Raw genomic sequence first — 24254 nt, forward strand, 5'->3', positions numbered from 1 at the left:
CCGTCGCCGGCCCGGCCCGGCCCACCCTGCCTCCCCCCGCCGCGCCGCCACCGCCACGGCCTTCCCCCCGCTCGCGGCCGCTTTCCCGCCGCTGCTGCTCTCTGTCTCCCTCCGCCCTGGGAGCCGGGCACTATTTCTCCTCCCCCTGCCCTGTGCGCTGGGTGCCTGTGGAATGCTGCGCGCTGGGCCCGGCCGCGGCGGCAGGATACAGCCGATCCCGCCGCTCACTATAAGAACCTCCTTGTGAGCGACGCCATTTTAAGCCTCTCGCTCGGTTCAGCGGTGGGAGCAAGAGCGGCGCTTGGGGCAAGGGGACTAACACCGTCGCCACCCGGGAGGCAGCGGCAGGGCCACCGCCGTGAGCAAAGAGCCGAGCGAGGAGGAGGAAGCGGCGGCGGGGGGACGAGGAAGAAAAGACGGACCGGACCGGGATCGTCCGGGTGGCAGCAGCAGCAGCCGGAGCCCGGGGGGACTCTGCGCTCTCGTCTCCCTGCAACGTTAGTGCCACTTTCTGCGGCGGGAACTTAGGGCGAGCCTGGGCCGGGCCCCCTCCCTCAGCGGCGGGCGGGAGCGGGCGGCGCGTCCCGCGGCGGCCGGGGGGGGTGGTCCAGGGTGTGCCCGGCGCCGAGGCGGCAAGGACGGGGCTGGGGGGGCGGGGGGCGCTGCCTGGGGGGCAGCGGGGGTGGGCGAGAGGCGGCGAGGTGGGCAGGAGCGGGGGAGAGGGCTCCCGCTCTGGGAGCTCCGGACAGCTGCGTGGTCGCGGGAGGCGGCAGCTGCGGCTCCCGAGGTGTCTGTTGGGAAGCGCGTCCTGGGGCGAGGGGGCGGCTGCCGGGGGCTGCGGGGGAAGGCGAGTCCCCGCCGCCCGGCTCTCCGCTCCCGCCTGCGTTTGCAGCCGAGGCCGGAGTACTTTCGTGCCCTCCTCTCCTCCCCCCGTCTTTTTTATTTTTTAAGGGAGGTACTGACTCGCTGGTGGGCTGCAGATCGCCGTTGGTGATAGGAGGGGGAAGAGAGCGGGGGACGGGTTTATTTGTACCGAATATAATTAATCACGGTCACCGCAGTCAGCGGGAGATAACTAATCTGTTGCCTTGTGGGTTTTCGGTCTTCGTTGCATGCATATTTGCTGGAGAGGTTACACTTCTGGGTGTCACCGAAATGAAGCTCCCCGGAGCTGGGAGCAATCAAATTAAGTTTTTAACACCCACGTTACCAGAGTCTTCTAGCGAATGGCTTGGGACCTGGGCAGCGTGGGGGCTCGCATGCTGCGAGGGGAAGCGCCTGCAGCTTTCTGTGGCCCGCTGGGGGGGGGCGACGGGGGCTCCAACCTCCCAAACTAACGCACTTCTGAGGCGTGTGAGGTAACTTGCTGTTACTCCTAGTAGGACTTAGGGCCCTTGTTTCTGATTTCCCGTGGCACAGGGAGCTCAAGATGTGGTGGTCTTTGACTTTCTGTTAAGCGTTTTTTCTCCCCCCCGCAAAACTTAGTTCATCTCTTTTATGCATGATTAGCTGCTCCTTGAACGGCGAGGTTTCTTAAGTCTAGCAAAACCTTAAATTCTTTCCTAGCTAAAACGATGTAGAACATCGGACTGCTTCCTTTTGAATGTCTTCCCAAAAACCTCTACTGAAGATTATCCCTTCTGGGAAGAAAGAAAGGACAGGCTGTGAAGGTACTATGTGCAACTTTAGGAATAGCAATGTTGATCTTGATCTTTGTGACTTTAGGAATAGCAATGTTGATCTTAATCTTTGTAATCAGCTGCTACTTCTTGATCTCTTTCTCATGGAGCAGCAGCCATTGTTCTGACACTGTATATTCCAGACATCTGTGGTCCTCCCATCCCCCAAAGTATGCAAGTGGTGAATGGAAAGAGGCTGGGCTGGTATGCTGTGCTGAGGTCGATGGACGGAAATCAAGGAGGGGTTTTAGTAAAAACAGGATCTTTATGTGCTGAGACTATAGTAAGGGCAAAGATGAGAAAACTACCTGAGAGGGTATCGGGGGTTTTCTTGATACGAAGTTCAGACACACCAGAGAGCAGCTTGCCAATTATGTTTTTGCTTCTAAATGACAAAAAGGTACTACTGCAAGGCTTTAAAACAGCATAAAGGACAAAACTTACTGCTGTTTATTGGTCCAGTTTATAATGTGAATTTCAGTAACTGACAGTCCAGGTTAATCTTGCACTTCTAATAAAAAGGTGCTGACAGCTGTAGCTATGTGGTGACTGTGTCGATTGCCTAATGGTTGGTACTGGTGAAAATGAGGCTACTTAGGCGTTCAGACATGGCTTTATGGCTCTCTAAATTCAGACATTCAGTATAAAACTGTATTGAGTGTCTTGCCGTTCTGGGGTTGTTCTAAAGAAATGTCATATTTGCGTGGCTACTAGTTCAGATATTTTCTGTTTGGGTATAAACTGATATGTGTGGGAATGTTCGTCTTGGTCTGTATGGCTGATCATTTCAAAGAGTGTGGGGAAGAAATAAGTAAAAACATGTTGATAGAAAGGACAATGCATTACACAATAGCTTCTAAACGCCAGGATTTAATGCAAAGTAAAGCTTGATTGAGAAAGTCAGTCCTTCAAATGTTGTGTTACAGCCTCAGTAAACCAAGCTTCCTTTTTCTTGCCTAAGCAACGAATAGGCTGGGCTTCTTGCTTGATACATAGTCTACTATGTATGCTATCGTTTTGCTATGACTGCATGGTGTGTTGGTAACTGGCTTATCAAATCTTGGCCGCAAAACCTGGTTGTCCTTCAGACATGGTTTCTTTGTGAAATGGATGTTGGTTTTTTTTATGGCTTTACATCACCAAAGCATCAAGTTTAACTCTTCAGAACACAGTACTTTGGAAAGTTAGTTCAGCTGTAAAGACAACAAGTTGGTACTAGTGGCCTTCTAAACTAATTTTGCAGCATTTTGAGGGATAGGAAGGGAGTTGGCAGGAAATACAGCTATTGTAAGCTGAAGTCTGAACATGCAGTCTGAAACTCCTGCATAAAGATGTCTCTGCAAAATACTGTCTAGTAGGCAGACTAGTGTGCGAACACAACAGTAATCAGAATCACTCATGTTAATTCACAGTTAAAGCTGGTGATGCAGGGGTTGTGGTGATCATGCAGTTGCTTGCAGCAAAACTTGTTCTGTGACTCTGGTAGATTGCATACTGTGGCAGGAAAATCAGGACTAACCTTACTTATCTTGAACATTGTACTTCGTGAAGCCTGATAAAACTTGGTGAGAAACTGCAGGCAGTTGGGACTTACTCTTGGGTCCTCACAGCACCCATTTGCGAGCTCTGAGCCCCCTGCCTTGCTTGGATGACTGTGGTAACTTAGAAATGGCACTACATTAACTTTGCAAAATTCTGCAAACTGCTTGGCAGTAAGCATTGCAGGTGACTTGACTTGTCTCTCTAAGATAAAATGATTATCCTGGTCAGATGGGCAGGGCAGTATTGCTGACTTTCTAGTTAAGCATTGGGAGACTTGTTTTGGGGGTACTTTGATGTTATATGCCAGCTGAATTAGACTTGCCAACATAAGGTAGCCTGACAGTGGTTAACTTTTAATACCCATTTCTTGCCCTTGATTTCAAGGTAAAATTGGCTGTAGTCTGTGATCAGACTTTAGCTCAAGAGAGTAATGTCTTAATATGATAGTGTTATGTGGCCTGTGTTGCCTCTTATGACAAGAAAGGAGCCAGAAAAGTTGCATGGTTTGTGGTTTGTGTTTTTTTTTTTTTTTTTTTTTTTTTCCCAACTGACAGGTAACTTCAATTGCAAGGGAGAGAACTAATGGAATTCTTACTCTGGCATTTCTGTCTGTATGGAACACCAAATTGATACGGTGAGCCGGTGGAAACTATACTTGTAGCACAACCTACCCTCATGAATCTGTTAACTCTGATTTGATGTGAAAGCAAATGTGTCCTAGGCTTTTGTTGCCTTGGGAACTATAGGTGCAGATGTTGGTTTACAGCTTTCATTACAGAAGAACTTTTTGTTAATGTTCAAAGTTGCTTTAGGAAACAATGTACGCTGGCTAGATTAGTATTGCAGAAGTCCTTGCTCTATTCCTTAATACTAAATCAACTCTGGAGCCTTGTTTAAGGAATAAATTAGTTCCCATAAAGGTTGAAAAAGTTAATCTACTATTTGGGGTTGCTGCTTTTTAAAAAGGTGGCATGAGCTAGCTGGATCTTACTGGAGTTTGCAAATGCACAATGTGCACTGTAGGTATATGTGCTGGAGCTAGCATTTCTAGGCAGACTTACTGTGCTAAATAGACTTGTATAAACTGGAGAAGTTTGCCAGCTCTGCAGCAACTGTAGCCAGTAGTTCTGTGTTGTCCTGGCAACAGTTCAGGTGCCCTCCAGTGGCCAGAAATCTTAACATCCTAAAGGTGCTGATAAATGCTGGTGCCTTGTCAGTTTGCCTTAATTAAAAGTGCGTTGAAGAAACATCTTACAGTGTCAGACTTCATTCGCATGTTTGTTGCTTAAACAGTACTTTCTGGACTATTGGTATGTCTTGTGGTAAATACGTAGTTATTCTGACAGGCAAAGACAGCCACTTTCAGATTCGTATTTCATTAGTGTCAGTGCAATTATGACTAATCACTCTGGTTTCTTAAACTGTGGAGATTAGTGTTTAATATCTATGTTCAGAGCTGGCTACAAGGTTGCAGTCTAAGAAGAAACTAGATCATGGTTAGATACTTCCTGGTTTGGAAGGGAGATTACTTGCTAAATTGTTGCTGTATTAGAGTGGAAACAAATGTTTTCAGTTTTAGGTGCATGGGAAGGAAAGACAATTACGTAGTACAGTGGCTACCAACCTTGGTAGTGATGTAGGGGATCATGGCAAATAACTGCAGAAATACTGTCTTTTTCTGACACTCAGAACTAAGTGGGCAGGAAGCTTGAGGGCTGGCAGTGGTTTGTTGCTGAACTACTTTATAAGTATTAAATGAAATGGGGTATACTACTTGTTTAAGTGGTCACAATAGCAGCTTTTTTGTATGTGGCTAGGTACGACTAAAGAATGATGCCTGATCCTGGCTACTGCCGTCTTTACTACAGGCATCTTACTTGGTGAAAGTAGGGGCATGTGGACCAAAAACTTGCATTGATTTGCAGCTTATTAGGTGAGTACTGCAGGCAAACTAAACACAGAAGCACTAGCTCATCCCTGACTGAGAAAGGCAGGACCATGCATAATGTAGATGCCTCACTGTGTCCTGCAAATAAGAGCTGGTAACTTCCTAAGCTGTGATAGTAAAACTGCTCTTAATGTTTTGCACATCCATGAAGATATTCAAACATAGTGAATGCTGTATGAAACACTAATTGGAAAATTTTGATGGTGACCAAAAGATCTCAAAGTAAATCCATCACTGAGCAGAACTGACCTAGTAACTGTTTTGAGGTTACTTATGTGAGTTGGTGGTGTTTAGTTGGTCAAAACAATTAAGGCATAAGAGTAACTGGGTTGATAATATTGTTATGAACTTAATGCAATTCCATAAACTTGAAACTGTTATACCAGTCCTTTACTACTGAGCTGCAAACTGCTGTCAAAGGATTGGTATGTACATTATGTGGAGAATATCATTACTGTTCTCAAGCTGTGTGTGTAACACCTGATTAGTAGTTGAAGCAGTTCCTCACATCACCTTAAATGTTATTGTCAGCTCCTCTCTGGGACAGTGAAGAAGGATATGTAGGTACTTGGAGCCAATCTTGCCTACTAATAAAGTGATAGATTTTGCTACTGTTGCAGTATACTTGCCAGTGAAAAGTTCTCTTAAATCATTACTTTCAAACATGACTTGATATTTTCTCTGTTGGCTTGAGCACAGGTGCTGCTTATAGCTCTTGGAAACAACTGGAGATTTCTATAGAGGAAAAACAAATAGCCAGTGCAGAAATTGTAGCTCTGAGAAGATCACTTAGTTTGCAGACCTTGTTAGAAGCTGCTGGTATACTTGCCTGTGATGTTTTTAATATAAAATTGTGTTGACAGACCTCTTGCAACTGCTGAATGTTTCTCTAGGTAAAGGGCAAAATAGTTGTGCCGTGGATCCAAACAGTAACTTCTCTGAAGTGACAAGATATCCAGTGTTGGGACATTTCAGCTACTACAGCATAAGTATGCTTTTAAATAGCAAAGAGTATGGGACAATGTAAAAAGGTGTGGTCTTTACATTGCATAGTATGCCCAGCCATGTATGTGACTCTGGCAGCCTTAGGCTCTGGACAGTATCAAACAGAATTCTGCAAAGCACCACTGGTTGTCATAAGAAATTATGGTGGTAGGTAACTGTTCCTAGGTACCTTTTGTGACATCTCTAGGTGTCCTGTCAATATGTAATTTCCACCAAAGTTTCTCTAAAATGTCCTAAGGAGTAAAGGACTGTGCATCAAAGGTATTGGAGAAACTGTATGTGATATGGACAGCTTCATTTCTGGGGAGGCAGGTTTTACAGTTTGAAAGTTCAGCTCTTAGAACGATTGTGCAGATCAGTGCCCAGGTGAGCTTCATGACTTTTTTAGCAACTTAGCTGATGTACTTGTTCTGAATTCTCCTCCAGGTTCCCATAATTTTAGAGATTAGTTATCTCAAGTATTTGTTGGCTGACCATGGCTCTCAGACCAGTGTTAACTGTTTCTTTATTGAAATTTCTAATGGGTTGTTTTTAAAAGGGTACTTAAACCTTAGTAATTGTGAAGACCCTGACTAATGGCACAACCTGTTAGTGCCTAAATACCATGTTAGTTCCTTGAAGTGCTGTGTTTCAGTGACACTCTGCCTGGAGCTGAAAGATATTCCATCTGGCAGTGAGAGCTCACTAAGCCTATTTCCGATTCATTTTGTTACCTGGACTTTTGGTCAGTGGCTAAAGTTGGTTTTCAGTGATGGATTAAAACTACCTGTGTTCTGGGTGGCATTCTGTCCTTGGGGTGAGCAAACCAAAATGTGGATCTTATAACACTTAACATTATAGTTTCAACTGCACTTGAAACTTCATGAATTGTAACTGATTTGTTACAAATGTACAATAACAATTGTTACAAATGAAATGTAATTCATGATCATTTGGCAAGCTGGCTAGGAAGTATGATCCTTTACTAGCCTGCTGTCACCTTTGGGAGGAAAGGTAGGGTGAAATAGGTGAGTGTCCTGTAGTATCAGAGCAGTGTAGTGTTCCAGTCCTAATGGAAGTGTGGTAGAATTGAGCCTTACAGCTGTTCTAGAAGTCTTGTGTCCCCTTTCCCCCCCTCCTCTGCCATATGTGCTTAACGTTGCATGGATTCAAAGATGAGCTTTGAGTTTTCTGACCTTGTAATTGGAGTCCTTTCCTTCACTAGGCATTTTTTGAGGAATAAATCCTCTTAACACAGCTAACTCAGTGTTTAAGTCTAGCACAGACTATCAGATGCCTGCATTTCAGTTCCATTAAACAGTTGTAATCAACTCGGAATTCTAGCAAGAACAGAAAATATTTGCATGCTGTTTGCTTTAGGTAATGAGCATGTGAATAGAAACTCTGTGCTCTTAATTGGTCTTAGATTGCTGAGATGACTGAAAAGACAGACATAACACTTTATTTTTTGTGATGTGGCATCGAATGAACTCTTACAAAAAAACTTACAAAAGCCAGCGTAGGGAGGCTCTTCTGCATTTATGTTGTGGAAAGGAATTTTTAGATAACTTCAGAGGCTGAAAAGCCAGAACAACTGATGGAATAGTAAACTCGGATGCCTGAAGGAAGAAAGAAATTAATGGAAATGAAGCAGCAAAAAACAGTGGCTTGAAAACAGAGGTAACTTGTGAGCACTGGCAGATCTGTGTGTATGTGCTGTCAAACAACACCTCTTCCACTTCAGTTCTGTGGATTATCTGAGCTAGTTTGCCTCTTCCAGCATGTACTGAGGATATTTAAAGCTTGGAAGTTGCAACCTGTTGACCTTTTAAGTCAGTAAAGCAGATATTCAGGTTTCTTAAATTCCTAATGTCTGGTAGGAGAAACAGATTTTAGATTTAGATATTTTAAAGAACAACCTAAGACTCTATTCTGGACTCAGAGGCAAATTTACTGTGATCTGATTTGCTAAATATTAAATGGAAAGTATTGCTGTTTGCAAGGCATCTTCTAACTTTCTGCAGGCATCAGTAGAGCACATTGTCTGAAATATTTCAGCTTTGATAAATTTGTGGTGGATGGATTACAGAGGATACTTGTGAGTATTTTTACTTAGTGGTTAGAGGGAATGGTGCTAAGCAAATGTTGCTTGAGGAAATGACCAGAGCAGTTTTGTCACGAGTTAAACTTTATGAATGAGTCTGTTTTGTTGCAATCTAGGATTAGTAAACGGGATTTCAGTGTGGGCATGTGCTGTGGCATGCAGATTAAGGTTATTGGTAGCTCTTAGTTTTCAATAGAACTACTGAAATAGTTGAGGTTGCTACATCTTGGCATAATGCTTAAATATAGTAAGGCTACAGATGAAATAGAAATATAGTATAGGCTACAGATAAGTGTTATATCTAACCTGAAAGAAGATGGAAATGTTTTAGAGCTGTGAAAACCCATGGTGTTTTTTTCCCTCTTAGGGTTGGCTGTATGGTTTGACTTTTTTTTTTGTTACATACTAAATTACTTCCATTTACTTAGGATATCTTCAGATGGCCTGTGACAAGATATTTTTACCCAGTATTAAATACCAGCCTGCTGAAAGCAGAAGGAAGGCTGACATTTATATAAAAAATGTGGATATTTATATTCTGATTCCTGATATAGATAATAAGATAAACAGTAATTTTACTGTCTCCAACAAATATCCAAGTAGTTTGTTTAATGGGATAATTTACAGCTCTAAATCACTACTTGAGAGCCAGTTTTTCAAAGAATTTCATAGTAGGCTTTGTCCATCCAGGTCCTTAAACTGCTGGTGTGAGGAGGGTTTTGAGAAATTGAATTTCTTAATCCAGAAGTCACTACTGGTGAGTGACCAGTTCCACAACAATCAACACGCTCTGCTGCTTGCATGTAACTTGAACTTCAAAATCTCTACTCACTGCGTGTAGCTCCTCCTTTCAAAGTGGACAAAGTGACTGAGGACTGCAGATCTGCTACTTTAGACAGAATATGGGAATGCTGTTCGGTACTTGTGGATATGGGATGTATTTAAGGAAAACTGCTGTATTTAATCCTCTGTGGTACCTTTGTACAAGAATTAAACTTCTTAAAATTAAAGTCTTTGGAGTGAAACTCAAGCATGTCATCTGTTCCTACTTTGAAATAAAGTATCTTCTGTTCATTGTGTAGAAAAAGTGCACCACAACTGTCATTCCTATAGCAAGCTTCTGAAATCTGTTAACACAAACACTGAAACTATACTTTCAAGACTTCTTACCAGTCTTACAGAGCATCTGATAATGAAGGACCTCCAAAATTACCTACCAAGCATACTTTAACCCAGAGCTCAGTACAAGCCAGATAAAGATTCTCAAAGTTTTGTTTGGAATATATGGGAGGAGATCCCCATTTGGATAAGGAATAATTAGAAGTTTACATCAGATTTCAAATGGTAAAAATTTTTGAACTTGAGTATAACCTTCAGAGATAAAAAATGAAACTTTGAGACCTTTACAAGGCAAATGACAATACTTCCCAGATTATCTTGCTCCTTAATCCAAAACTAGAATTGTCTGTTAGAAACTGAATGCAAATACCCTTGATAATTACTTCCCACAAGCACCATCCTTGTTTTCATCTGTGTATAGCAATCTATAAATCATTTCTTATAGGTCAGCTTTAACTTATCCCTCTTTCACTCCATCTCAAATTTGTAGCTGCCATGTTGTCTTCAACCAGACTAAGACTACTGTTTTTTTTTTTTTTTAAAAAAAAAGTTAGTAGGCAGATATAAACTAGTTATAGTTTCCTTCTTTGAAGGAAGAAAAATAAATTTTTGCTAGGCTTCTTGTTAATTAGTTTAGTGCTATTCCTAATAAATACTAAAGCGAACATCTCAGTTGGATCATGTCTTCATACAACTAAAAGCAGTAGAAGTAGGTTTGCCTGTTGCAAGAGTGCTTATACCTGTGGGGTAGGTCAGACCAAAAATTGCTTGGGGAGATAGGTCAGCCACTCATGCCTGAAAGAGCTTGTATACTATGAAAGCTTCTTTGTTTCCGCTATCAGTATTGCCTTACTTAAGTTATTCTTCTGCCACTTCCTTTTTTAGAAAACAGAGTAACAACCTTCAGGGTAAGATCAAAGGATTTTTTTTTTATTTAAAAGTCTTTAGTTGAATGTATTTCCCACATCCTCCACTTGAAAAGTAAAGTTAATTAGGAAGCTGCTGCTACACTAAATTCTAATACTTTTGTTATTGGGTCATAGGAAAGAGTGTTGTAGTTATCTGGTGTTACTAGGTGTAGAACTGATGTTGCCTGTATATTTTGGCTACTTGCTCTTTGTGGAGTGGATACACAGGCAACATAACATTGGTAGGCAGTTGCCCAAAACAAGAGCAATTATAAAATAAGAGCCAAAGAATGCTTCCAGTAACACCTTGGTAATGGTTGCAGTAACTTAGGAGTAAAAAACATTTTCCAGTACGCATACTTCTTTCTCTTCACTTGTATATAGATAATATGTTTTTAACTGCTGTAACTGTCACAAGAAGATTAAGATCTGCTTGTTCTATGTAAGAAAATGTGTCATTCAGCACTGATGGTTAATTTAAAGTTGTGGTTGCTTGGCGAGTCCTACATGAGACGGATGCAGACATATGAAAATGTGGTCAGTAGATAATCTCCTTTAAATAGATCATGGTAGTTGGATGTATCAATCTTGATTTCTCATACAAGTTTTGGTAATACGCTGCTCTCAAGCAAAAGATTTCTGGAAGACTTGCAAACTTTGACTTGCTTTACAAAGGGGAGGGAATCTGTTTATCAGATCTGTCAGGTGTAACCTGAGTCAATCTTAATGAAGAGAATTGTTCAGATTTGAGGCATGCTATAGGCTTCTTGGTTTCCTTGGCAAGTATCTAACTCTTCTCCAAAATCAGTAGTTAGTACCTAAGTTTCATTTGTCATCGGAACGCTCCTTCTCTTTCATTCCTTTGAAAACTAAGCAATTTGAATTGTCTTCTATAGTAACTTGCAATTATTAGCTCACAAGCCTGTGAGAACTGATAAAATAAAAGAACTGTTTTTCTCGGGTGTTATTTTGGAATTCAAATGCAAGGTTGGGACTGATGGTACACAGTACAGTCTAATGCAATGCCTTGCATTGCTTTTTGCATGAGGAGTTTAATATATATTTTAAAAAACCCAACCTCCATTTAAACCCAAAGCTGATGATGCTTGCTAAACAAGTAGATAGCATCGTGGAGGAGGAGGCGGTTTTTAAGTTGTCCCATGACTTATGGCAGTACATCCTTATGAACTACCCATACCAGGTAGTCTTTTACAGAAGCTTGCTGTTATGCTCAAGTTTGTAAAGTATACTGTCCTTCTGTTTCTTCCTGATGGTTCAGATATATGTTACCTTGACAATGTCATGTTGCTAGTCCTGTCCTCCAGTAAATTTGAATAGGAGCTCAATTTAAAGGAGCTGGTATATGCTTCATGGTTGAAGACTACAAGCTTAATTATCTAGTAGTGTTTTTCTTTTTCTTTTGTTTCCACTTCCCCACTGCCTCACCCCCACCCTGCATGTATTGATCCAGTTTCTGTCAGGAAAATGAACAGCACAAACATTTGTACCTAGTCTGGGGTGGTTGTTCTCTTTGTGAGTGTAGTAGTTAACCTTGTCAGTGATACACAGGAAGACCAAGTCAGCAGCTTGTCTGGACTCTGTTTACCCCCTTGTAAAATGCGAAGAGAATGGGAAGGAAAATATGGGAGAATTTTCAGTTACAGAAGGCCTAAAACAAAAAAAAACCCATACCCCTTTTGCCTGGCTATCTTTGGTCTGCAGTTATTTTGAACTCTTTAAGATTAAAACCAATTTCCCGTCTAAATAAAAAAATGCTACCTGGAATTGCTGGGGGCTTACAGGTGTATAAGATGCAGATTAGCATTAGAAACTTCAGGTGCAGCTAGCAGGCTGATCTAAGGTCAACATTTCAAAGAATATCTGACTGATAATGCAGTTCTGAACACTTAATCAGTATTCTTCGTTGCTATTTTGTAGATGTTCTTCAGCCTTATTTTGGAATAGTGTTGCAGTTCAGTGGCTAGTTTCATCTAATGGTACAGCTGCTCTTCAGATCTCATCAGGCTGCTGAAATGGAAAAAAGCATTTCAGAATGCAGTTGCTGTAAGCCAGCTGCCTTCATTTTTGCAGTATTCAACAGGGGAAGGAAATTATAAATGTTGTTCCCAAGTCTCATATTGCGTGTTTGAATATGATGTGGTAGGAAATAACTCAAAGCATGGTCAATGCTCTTGACAGGTTCATCTGCTAGTATGTTAACTTCAGAACTAGTTTGGTGATCATTTTTATTAGCAGCCTGCCGATAGGAGGAGACAGGAGAAGTTACAATAGAAACAGATCTTTTGTGCGAAGCATATTGTGAGTTGTGTATAGCAGCTACATCTTGCCTGGTTTTCTATTGGAAATGTTGCGTCTGACTTGCAGCGAGGACTATGGGGAGCAAAGATAGAAATTTTACTTTTAGTTATATTCCACTTCTTTCTGTTTGGAAGGGGTTAGTGGGGCTGACAAAGTCATGCAGAAGACCTGCAGGGAGCTATCAAGTTTTTGTATAGGTACTTCCTCCAACTTGGCTACTCAGGAGAATTTTTGTATTAACAGCGAACTGGCAGCATGACTTAGATTTTCCTTCCCCTTGCCACTGCTGATCCCAGAAGCCTAACAGCATGTTGGAAGAGTCTAGTGTTCAAGGGACTGGAAAAAAGGGTGGTTGTATTGTCAGTGCATTCTCCATGCAGATGGTGAGGTGTAGACAGAGTTGGCTAGTCTTCCCAGGCTGTGGAGTAGGACCAGTTCAGGGACATAAGTGTTTCCAGCTATGTAGCAGGGTACTTTATGTTGTGTTATGTCTTAAATCAGCTCGGTGCTGCTTATCTGGTGCAGATGCAGATCTACTGTCCATTTTAAAACAGCCAGAGAAGGGTTGCTGCCAGAAGTTGCAGGAGTGCAGAGTCAGGACAAACAGCCCTGGCACTTGTATGGCAAAGTAACGAGATTGCTCGGGAGCTGCTGGGAGTATCCTGTAGCTGGCTCAGAGACAGTGACATATAAGCGTGCCTCTGAGTTGCCTAACCTATTCGGCGAGACTTTTAAAACTGCAGTCCTGTCTTCTGTTTAATTATGATTTTGTAAAAGGTGCTCCTGAAGGAAACTCTTAAACTGAGAAATCTGTCTGTACACAAATACAATGTCAAATGGACTTTGTTATATCCTGTACTGCAAACCTGTCCTTTAAAGAGATTAGTGGCTTGCCTTTACTTCATTGTCTAGGAATGTTTTGATCAGCATAGCTCTAACACCTAACGGCAAGCTGAAAGCTGATTGCTGGAAGAGATGTTTTTGCTCACTGCACTAGTTACCACTACAAATGTTTCGGCTTGGCTAGCTCCCAGAATAGGCTGTCACCAGCCCTGTGTCAGTGCTGAAAACATTGTTGGACTGTGGGGGGAGGGGGAGCAAATGAAATAAAAGTATGACAGCTTTGAGTGACCTGTTGTGAAACTGTAGCCTCAAATTTCCCTTTCTGGGTTAATGAAGAGACAGCTACAGATTTATAGGACAAGTACTTCCATACTGCTTGGTGATATCAATTGGAGGTGCATGCTGAAGATTTTGATAGGGCATTTGATCATATTTCAGCCTCCTGCCCCCAATTATCTTGGCTTTCTGTAGGGGGGGAAAAAAAGTTTGGTGTGCAACTAAAGGAGAGCATTTATAAGACTGGTTCAGTTTTCAGTTTAACTTCAAGGGAGAGTATTTTGTGTAGGAAGAAACCTTTCTTCTTGTGGTACAGGAAAGGAGTAAAGAAGAGGAGGTTCAATTATATCACTCTTAAGGTAGTCTTTATACCACTGAAATAATAGCAGCTTGTCTTAAATGGTCATTTCAGCTTTCTCTGTGAAAATCCATGTTGTAGCCCTCTATCAGACAGTTTTGCTAGTAGTGTAAGAGTAGTTGTCTTCGTGGGAAATGAAGTCTGACGTGTAGCCCTTATATTTGCAGCATGTCTAAGCTGTGGAATTTAATGTCAGGACTTCATCTTATGCAAGGATAGAGAAGTAAAAAATTGCTCTTATTATGGTCAGTCTTCAGTACTTTTTCTCCTGCAGCTTTAAGAGGACAATACATCGTAGATACAGTCTACCAGAAACAGTCAGGGTGATACATCTCATTCTTCTGCATCTCTGTCCATGGAGGTTTGCTAACTAGCATGTGAACATACTCACTGTAGTAATGAAATGGCAAGATGTGTGAAGTTTGCAATTCTAGTGTTTCTAATATGTAAGTGTGTCTTACTAATTCTGATTAGTGGTTAATAAGTTCTAACCTTGCTCTTTTTTTAGGGTCTCTGAAAGGTAGCAGGAAGGAGTTCTGGGAGTACAACAAGGAACATGGCAACTCAAGGTATGTAATGCATTACAATTTCTGTTACGGGAATCTAGCAGTTCTAACAAAGAGCAGTTAAACTGGCTCCTTACTCCCCTTTTTTAGCTTCTTAAAGTCACTTGGATTGAATAATGTCTGCTGTACTACAGTAATGAATACCTTATACAGGAACTCAAACCTGCAAACAAGTTTGTCATTGTAAGCATTTTGGGTCCCTTAAGTACAGTCGATACATAATCACAGTATGTGGAAAAGGGAACCTTTAAGCGGCAGGCTAAGACAGTCACAACAGCAGTGATTGCTCTGCCTGTTAGTCAGGTTTACAGATGTCTGCATTGGTTCAGTGTATAAAGCCTCAGTTTAAAACTGCAGTCTCGCTTGCAGCGCTACCTCTGCTGGATTGAGGTAGTTGTTCATAACGGTTTATTTTTGTTTAAAATCTGTGTCATCTCTTGAAGAATTAATACATGCTGGAGTAATTGAACTAAACTTAATTGTTCAACAATGATTTCTTACAGCTGACTTGATGGAGTTGGACATGGCAATGGAGCCAGACAGAAAAGCAGCAGTCAGTCATTGGCAGCAACAATCATATCTGGACTCTGGTATCCATTCTGGTGCCACCACAACTGCTCCCTCCTTGAGTGGCAAGGGAAATCCTGAAGAGGAAGATGTGGACACGACACAAGTGCTGTATGAGTGGGAGCAGGGATTCTCACAGTCCTTCACCCAGGAGCAAGTTGCTGGTAAGGCCTTTATTATTCCACTGGTTTGCTTAGATACACAGCTTAACAATGCAGAAACATAAATACTGAATTATTGCCAAACTAGAAGATGAGCTTTTTATTCCTATTTTGAGGTAATGACTTACCTTGTTTTTCAGATATTGATGGCCAGTATGCAATGACTAGAGCTCAGAGAGTGCGTGCAGCTATGTTCCCTGAAACACTGGATGAAGGAATGCAAATCCCATCCACGCAATTTGATGCTGCTCATCCAACTAATGTGCAACGCCTGGCTGAGCCGTCCCAGATGTTAAAACATGCTGTTGTTAATTTGATAAACTACCAAGATGATGCTGAACTCGCAACTCGTGCAATCCCAGAACTGACCAAACTGTTGAATGATGAGGACCAGGTAAGCATTTTCTCTGTCTCGGTGTACCTTGCTTGTGGGGCTTCTTCGGTGACCTTAAAACTAAAAGCTTTCTTCGCATATTTCTGTAGGTAGTGGTGAACAAAGCTGCAGTTATGGTTCATCAGTTATCCAAAAAGGAAGCATCTCGCCATGCTATTATGAGATCTCCTCAAATGGTATCTGCTATTGTACGTACCATGCAAAATACAAATGATGTAGAAACAGCCCGTTGTACTGCAGGTACGCTACACAATCTCTCACATCACCGTGAAGGCTTGTTGGCAATCTTCAAATCAGGAGGCATCCCTGCTTTGGTTAAAATGCTTGGGTATGTGGACGACTAAGGTGGTGCTTGTTGTGCTTTTCAGTTGGTGTTGGTAGGTGCAGGTACTCACAAGGTTTTTTCCTTCCATAGGTCCCCAGTGGACTCTGTGCTGTTCTATGCTATTACAACTCTTCACAACCTCCTGTTACACCAGGAAGGAGCCAAAATGGCTGTCCGTCTAGCTGGTGGGCTGCAGAAGATGGTTGCCTTGCTCAACAAGACAAATGTCAAATTCCTGGCCATCACGACAGACTGCCTTCAGATTTTAGCGTATGGCAATCAAGAAAGTAAGGTAAGTGCCTCTGCTGTTGAAGTACTTAAACAGGCAGGCTTGCTATGAATGGCCTAACAGTTCCTCTTCAGCCGTGTTGGGCTTTTGTCAGTCAGTCCTGACCTTGCAAGAGGTGAGGGACACGGGAATTACTTTCTGAAAGTACAGTCGTGCTTACAGTGAGACTGCAAAACTTACAGATCACACCAGCAGATGTGAACAGTATTTTAGAGATCTGTAACCTACAATGGATGTAAGCCAGCAACAATTACTACCCACTGGCATGCACAGGAAATGACTGATGAATTTTACTTTTGCTGTCTTTCAGCTGATTATTCTGGCAAGTGGTGGACCTCAGGCTCTAGTAAACATAATGAGGACCTATACTTATGAGAAACTATTGTGGACCACAAGTAGGGTGCTGAAGGTGTTGTCAGTCTGCTCCAGCAACAAACCTGCTATTGTTGAGGCTGGTAAGTACCTTGTACCCACGGTAACTTAAAAAGCTATACAGTACTTCAGGATCGGTGCATCCCACACAGGAACCAAAACTTGCCAGCATCAAATAATTAACTTGGATTAGCCCTTCAGTCCATAACTAGTTCTAGAGGCATTTAGTATACAGAAGTATAAAAGGCAGTCTGTCTTAAGTCTACTGTGGTGTTAGCTGGGTGGCTTAGTGGCTGAGCATTGTCAGATTGGTCCCCTTAGAATATGCGTACATTTAAAAGGCCCAGTGTCACAAAGAGAATCTCAGGGTATTTTTCTATGTGATGGAGGATTAGGGCCTAGCCATACTATGATACTAATGCCAAGAAAGATCCAGAAGCTTGTGAGAGATGCACTCAGACTTCAAGGAAGAGGAGGACCTGACTGTCCACAAGATGAATATCTGAGTATGGTGTCAAATTTGAGTAATGCTGTCAAATGTTTACCATTTTCTAGGTGGGATGCAAGCTTTGGGTCTCCACCTCACAGATCCAAGCCAGCGTCTTGTCCAGAACTGTCTCTGGACTCTGAGAAATCTGTCAGATGCTGCAACAAAGCAGGTAAATGGCTCTTCTAAGGGATCAGAATCAAAACCCAACATAGTGGAAGAGGAGAGAGACTAAATTTTTTCCCCTCTTTTTTGCAGGAGGGCATGGAAGGTCTTCTAGGAACTCTTGTTCAGCTTTTAGGATCAGATGATATTAATGTTGTGACTTGCGCTGCTGGCATCCTTTCTAATCTCACCTGCAACAATTACAAGAACAAGATGATGGTGTGCCAGGTTGGTGGCATTGAGGCTCTTGTGCGCACAGTTCTTCGGGCTGGAGACAGGGAAGACATCACAGAACCCGCTATTTGTGCGCTCCGTCACCTCACCAGCAGACATCAAGAAGCTGAGATGGCTCAAAACGCAGTACGTCTCCATTACGGACTCCCAGTAGTGGTTAAACTGTTGCACCCGCCCTCACACTGGCCTTTGATCAAGGTAAATACTGGCTAATGGCTTTCAGCACTGAAAACTGGTGCTTTATTTCATTTAAATCTAACTGTGAAAAATACTTTGTAAGGTCTTGGGGAATGTCATTTATCTGATGGGAAAATTGCTTCTACTGAGCAACTTGGTGTTGTCTCTTAGAGATTTAAGCATTTGGGATTACCTGATGAAAAAAAATATTGCTAACAGCAAGCACTCCTGTCATGCTTTTTTTTTTTTTTTTTTTTTTTCCCCCCCCCCCCCCCCCTCACTCCCTTTCTTAACTGCAGGCTACTGTTGGTTTGATCCGCAATCTGGCTCTCTGTCCTGCAAACCACGCCCCACTGCGTGAACAAGGTGCTATTCCAAGGCTAGTTCAGTTGCTGGTTAGAGCACATCAAGATACCCAGCGACGTACTTCTATGGGTGGAACACAACAGCAGTTTGTGGTAAGTGGCCACCACTAACTGAACAAACTTGTGAAACTCAAACTCCTCATTTTTCAGTGTGCCTCACCCATGTATTGTTTGGTCTGAATAGCTGTTGTTCTATCATTTGCTCTAATTCATGTTATTCTCTTGGCATGCTGATAATTCTGTCTTGGCAGAAGTAGGTTCCCTACCTGGAAACCAGAACTCGCCTCATCCTTCTCAGAAGAGTATGGGTTTAACAAAGGGGAAGTTGCCTTAGCACGGACAAATGGAAGCAGTGTAGTTAATACTTGCAGAGGCAGGAGGGGGCCTCTTCGTTACTGATAACCACTGCTTCAAACTTAGCAAACTGACAAGCTAATCCAGCTTGGAGAAAAAAAGCCAGTGTTGTCAGACGTGAAGTTCATCATGAACTGAAATGAAAATGAGAACGCTGGGAGTAGTTTCACTGAGATGTTTCACTTACTGAATTTAGTTAGATAAACCAGGCCCACTCCTAGCAGGGATATTAAGTTTGAAGGCCAGCAGTAGATAGTGGATATGGACCCTGTTGGGGGAAGGGGGTTTGGTTTATTTGTTGACAGGCCGTTCAGCTTTTTGACAGTCATTTTAGAAGATAGCACACAGAACCTCGAATTCAAAAAATGCCTTTTCTTTTCCAAACTAGGAGGGCGTGCGTATGGAAGAAATTGTCGAGGGCTGCACTGGAGCCCTGCATATTCTTGCACGTGATGTTCATAATCGAATCGTAATCAGGGGTCTAAATACCATTCCACTATTTGTGCAGGTAAGAAAGAGCTCAAGACAATGCTATAGTGCGTACTAGGAAAACTAGTGAAATGGCTCTTACGCTTCCTTGGTAGAACTGCTAAGCCGGGTTGTACTGAAGAGCTTGTTTCAAGTAGAAGAGCTAAAGACATCCTTATGCTTTGGTTGCAGTTGTTGTACTCTCCCATTGAGAATATCCAGAGAGTAGCTGCAGGTGTACTTTGTGAACTGGCTCAAGACAAGGAAGCAGCTGAAGCAATTGAAGCTGAAGGTGCAACCGCCCCTTTAACAGAACTGCTTCATTCTAGGAATGAGGGTGTTGGTAAGTGAACTTAAAAGATAGCTTACATACTTGAGTTAGAAAAGTTGCTAGAAGACTCAATCTCTGCTAAAATTGTTCTTTCTTTTGATAGCAACATACGCAGCTGCAGTGCTGTTCAGGATGTCTGAGGACAAACCACAAGACTATAAGAAGCGACTTTCAGTTGAATTGACAAGCTCTCTGTTCCGGACTGAGCCAATGGCTTGGAACGAGGTGAGTAGTGTCTTCTGTGTTAATGATTCCCGGGGGAGACCTTACTTCTAAGTCCTCCCTCCTTCCAGCAGTGGAGTGCAGACACCATCGGTGATAGAGGCCCAGCTCTACACGTGGCAGTACCTTTGTTACTTGCCCTCCATGTTCAGGTTCAGCAAACCTGTGGCAAGCAGCCTTACAGCTGCTTCTTCCCTCGCAGACAGGAAGAGTCTGTCCTCTACTGCTGCTAAAGTTTGTAATTCCTACTATGGTTGTTAGTGTGCAAAGCTGTATAGAAGAACTTTGTACATTTCTGTGCTGCTTGTCAGAAGCTAATGACCTCTGCATGCAAAAGCTGAGGCATGAGTGGTACGAGGGAAGCATAAACATAAAACATGTCCTGTGAGGCCTCTATCGATCAGATGGTGTGGGACTAATAACCTTGGGGTGGGGATGCAACTCGTGTTCTACTTAGAACTGAGCTTTCAGACTTGAATAATTGCCTTTTTTCATGCTTAAAAGACACGGTGAATTGAGACTGAAAACAAACTGTGTGCATGCAGTAGAGGGAAGGTTTCACTAAGTGTCTTTCCCCGGATTCTTAAGGTTCAGGAGCCTAGCTTGTTTTGCCTTGTGTGTGTTTACTAAATAAAGGACAGTAGCCCTTGATGTGTACTATTTCAGCTCTTGCTTTTCTGTTTTTCTAAAATCTGTATCTACCACAGTAAGAAAAAAAAAAAAAGCTAAAGTGGAATATCTCTTTGAGACAGGAGTTATGCAGTGGCACTGCAGGCAGGCAATTACTTCTGCATTTGGACACACTGGTAGAGGTCCCTTCGGAACTCCTAAAAAGCTGTACTGCTGGCTTGGGAATCTCTGAACAGCTGACTTGCAGGAGTTGGGCAGGTGTACGCGGGGAGGAGTGTTCCTAGATGTGCCCCATCTTTTTCATTTCCAAACAGGACCCTTCTTCCAGTAATCTACAGTTTCTTGTACCTAAACCTGGCCATTAAATACTGGATACAGATGCTTAGATAAAAAGGCATTTCATGTTCACAGAAGCAGCGTGCTGCAGTGCTCGCTGCAGCAGAGTTGCTAAAAAGGGATCTGGGGCAAGCTTCGAAACTTCTTCAACTTGGAATTACTGGTGCTGGCCTGAAGACCTGATGTTAAAACTGTTTTCTAACTTTTTATGTAGACAGCAGATCTCGGACTTGATATCGGTGCCCAGGGAGAACCTCTTGGATACCGCCCAGATGGTATGTCTCTTCCATTCCCCTTGACTAAGCTTAAGTTGGATGAAGTCAAGTCACAGATTTTAAAGGAGAACTGCAAATGAGCGAAGGGTGAATTACTCTTCAGCAAACTGACAGGCAGATGAGGAACTGCCAGTTCAAATACCCAGTTCCTGCAACAGCCCTGGCAGCACTTAAATGGGAGCCGTATGAACATGTGAAACTGGTGTCTCTTGTCCGAGTCTCGTGGGAGAATCCTGCTGAGCTATTGTTTCCAGAAATCTTTTACATTTTTTTACAAATGGACTTGACAATTCCAATAATGCAGTTTTTCTTTAAAACAAAAAAGCTGGTATTGAATGCATTAGTCTGTAAGTGTCTATAGACTTGAACGCTAGCCTATCCCTAAGGATTCTAAGCTATTTTTGACTAGTCTTTCAGAAGCCAGTCTACAGTCTTGGAGCCTGGTTTTGCTGCAGTATTGTTGAATTTTAGTACTGTTGATTGTGCAGACTAATGGCTTGGCTGGAATCTGCTCGTGCTTCTGACTGCAGTGTGCTTTGTCTGCAGAATCATACTGGAAGGCTGTTCCGAACAATGGAATAGCCATTAAGGGCAGGCATCAGATTGTGTTGAACTTGGCTGAACTAGAAAAAAAATAGATGGCTACAAAGATCTTCTCACACACTGATACTTGCAGCTTCTGATGCATCTAACATCTGTTAACATTATGCTTTTTTTCCCTCTGCCACCTTTAACTTTCTTAGATCCTAGCTACCGTTCTTTCCACTCTGGCGGATACGGTCAGGATGCCTTGGGTATGGACCCTATGATGGAACATGAAATGGGTGGCCACCACCCTGGTGCTGACTACCCAGTTGATGGTCTGCCAGATCTTGGCCATGCCCAGGACCTTATGGATGGGCTGCCTCCAGGTGACAGTAATCAGTTGGCCTGGTTCGATACTGACCTGTAAATCATCCTTTAGGTAAGAAGCTCCAACCTTGAATTTAAAAACAAAACAAAACGAGAAAAACATGACTGGACTGAGGACTTGGTTGGCAGGGAGGGAATGGCTCAATCGGGTCCCAGTGTGCTAGAATAGTGAACAAATGCTCTGGAAACACATGATCAGTACACTCCAAACTGACTTCTGCCGTGAAGTGTGGAAGTAATTAACTGTAAGGTCTTGTGCACCGGCTTCATGCAGTCTTGTTGTGTTACAATAGCTCTTTACTCGGGAGTGCTGACACCTGTTTTTTTTTCTCTCTGCAGCTGTATCATCTGAATGAACTTGCATTGATTGGCCTGTAGAGTTGCTGAGAGGGCTCGAGGGGTGGGCTAGTATCTCAGAAAGTGCCTGACACACTAACCAAGCTGAGTTTCCTATGGGAACAATTGAAGTAAACTTTTTGTTCTGGTCCTTTTTGGTCGAGGAGTAATAATACAAATGGATTTTGGGAGTGATTCAAGAAACGAAGAATGCACAAGAATGAATTGCAAGATGGAATTTATCAAACCCTAGCCTTGCTTGTTAAAAATTTATTATTTTTTTTAAATCTCTGTAATGGTACTGACCTTGCTTGCTTTGGAAGTAGCCTTTCTTTTCGCAGTAATTGTTGTTAGTTTTTTTTAAAGTCTCTCGTAGTATTAAGTTATAGTGAATATGCTACAGCAGTTTCTAATTTTTAAGGATTGAGTAAAGGTGTAGAACACTAATTCATAATCGCTCTAACTGTATTCTGAATAAAGTGTAACATTGTGTAGCCTTTTTGTATAAAAAACTAGACAAATAGAAATGGTCCAATTAGTTTCCTTTTTAATATGCTTAAAATAAGCAGGTGGATCTATTTCATGTTTTTGATCAAAAACTTTATCTGGGATATGTCTGGGTAGGGGCCAGTAAGAACTGTTTATTTGGAACCTTGTATTGGACAGTTTACCAGTTGCCTTTTATCCCAAAGTTATTGTAGCCTGCTGTGATACAGATGCTTCATGAGAAAAATGCAGTTATAAAATGGTTCAAAATTAAAGTAAACTTTTAATTCACTCTGTGTCAAATTATTTCAGATCATAAAGTACCACTTGAGTGTTAACAAGGTTTCTGAAAATTGCCCTGGAATTGCACACCACCTTCAGTATTTTGGTGGAGAAAGCCAAGAACCGCTTACCTCTTTCATCCCACGGTTAACCCTTTAGAGCCCAGAGTCTAAGGACACAGGTGTCCTGCTGCAGTTCTCCGAGGCAGTATCCTTGCCCTTGACCTGCTGCCGCTCTGCTTTGGCAGGCTCTGCAGCATGGGGCAGGTCTAGCCAGATGTGAGGCCACTACATGGTGCCTGGCCTGCCAGCTGCACACTCTCTTCTGGGCTTCAAAAAGTGAAAGCAGTGTATTACTTCAGCTCTCTTCCGGCGTGCACTGTCACTGGGGTCAGGTGAAGATCCTTTGCTTTCGAACTATCAGCTGGTTCAGTAGCTTAAATCCATTTTCAAGTGTCCTCGGTGTTCAGTTAGTGTGAGATACAACCTGTGTGTAACTGGCTTCTCTCAAGGCAGCACCTGGGTGGTTGGAAGGAGGGAAAGTGGTTCCTGAACTGCTGGCTAATTCACAGGCTCTGCACATCTGTGTGGTGCAGCTGTCACCAGCCTCTGCCAAGAACAAACACTCCCAGGCAGTTCCACTTCAGCGCGGCAGTTTGCCAGCAGAAGATCAGAGGGGGCCTTGGCTGCAAAGGATCGTGGCTGAAGTTGGGATGCCGAGATGATGAGAGCTGAACAAAGCCACAGAGCAGACTGCCCACGCTCTCGCCAGCAGAGCGAAGGGGCAAGGCTCACCCAGCGGTTCAGCTTTGTTCCTCTCGGCCACACTCCTGCTACAAGACCATTACGATAAAACACCACCAAGCAACAGCCACCACTTAGCTCTTCCCTGTTCCTATTAACTCCAGCTCTTAACGCCAGCTGTTAAGCTATGAGAAATAGCGGTATTTAAAGTAACTTAAAACAATTCCTGTAAAATGTACAAGGTGAAATGGGTTTGTTTACCTGGGGTGTTTGCTCGCCTCCACACACCGGAGAACCGGGCTGTCCCAAGAGCAGGCTTGTAGCAGCAGCTCTCATGAGGCACCTGCGTTCGGTCGGCGTGGCAGGAATGTGCAGTTGCTGCTTTGGAAGATGAACGTCGGGGAAGAAGTGGCCATAGTACCAGACTTGGCCATGCTGTGCTCGCTCAGGGCACACACGGAGAAGAAAAATCTAATTCTTTACACGCTGTGGCACCTGCTAGCTCAGGGGGACCCTTCCTAGGGTATCGACTTTTACTGGGGATAAATGACAAACTGCCAGGCTCATAGTCTCACCTATTTTAAAAGAGGAGCTCCAGCTGGGAGTGCTGGCAGCTGAGAACACCACTCCGCCAGCGCAGCGTAAGCTGTGCAGCGCTAGGCAGCAGAGGGGCACACAGTCTCACAAAAACCCCACA

At 42.9% G+C, this 24254-nt stretch overlaps 1 protein-coding gene across 3 annotated transcripts; it reads left to right on the forward strand.

The window, feature by feature from the left end:
* The first annotated feature begins 264 nt into the window (after positions 1-264).
* On the forward strand, positions 265-22823 carry CTNNB1 (catenin beta 1). 3 transcript variants are annotated; one of them, XM_080382644.1, is made up of 16 exons: positions 266-497; positions 14589-14649; positions 15150-15377; positions 15515-15768; positions 15858-16096; positions 16184-16385; positions 16693-16837; positions 17310-17413; positions 17500-17838; positions 18117-18275; positions 18925-19044; positions 19197-19347; positions 19439-19560; positions 20738-20798; positions 21542-21762; positions 22050-22823. In XM_080382644.1, exons 2-15 carry the CDS (start codon positions 14637-14639, stop codon positions 21748-21750), a joined length of 2346 nt encoding a protein of 781 aa, XP_080238770.1. In that variant the 5' UTR covers positions 266-497; positions 14589-14636; the 3' UTR covers positions 21751-21762; positions 22050-22823. The 3 variants fall into 3 exon arrangements, with proteins under 3 accessions (XP_080238772.1, XP_080238770.1, XP_080238771.1); XM_080382645.1 differs by lacking the exon at positions 266-497 and adding an exon at positions 1566-1670; XM_080382646.1 differs by lacking the exon at positions 21542-21762 and having other exon boundaries at positions 265-497.
* The last annotated feature ends 1431 nt before the right edge of the window (positions 22824-24254 follow it).

This window comes from Falco punctatus (genome assembly GCF_963210335.1).
Source record: "Falco punctatus genome assembly, chromosome: 4".
Lineage (NCBI taxonomy): Eukaryota > Metazoa > Chordata > Aves > Falconiformes > Falconidae > Falco > Falco punctatus.

Coding starts and splice junctions, on each gene's coding strand:
- CTNNB1 (XM_080382644.1), top strand. Junction 17,414..17,499: donor CAGATGCTGCAACAAAGCAG/GTAAATGGCTCT, acceptor TCTTTTTTGCAG/GAGGGCATGGAAGGTCTTCT. Junction 19,045..19,196: donor CCATTCCACTATTTGTGCAG/GTAAGAAAGAGC, acceptor CTTTGGTTGCAG/TTGTTGTACTCTCCCATTGA.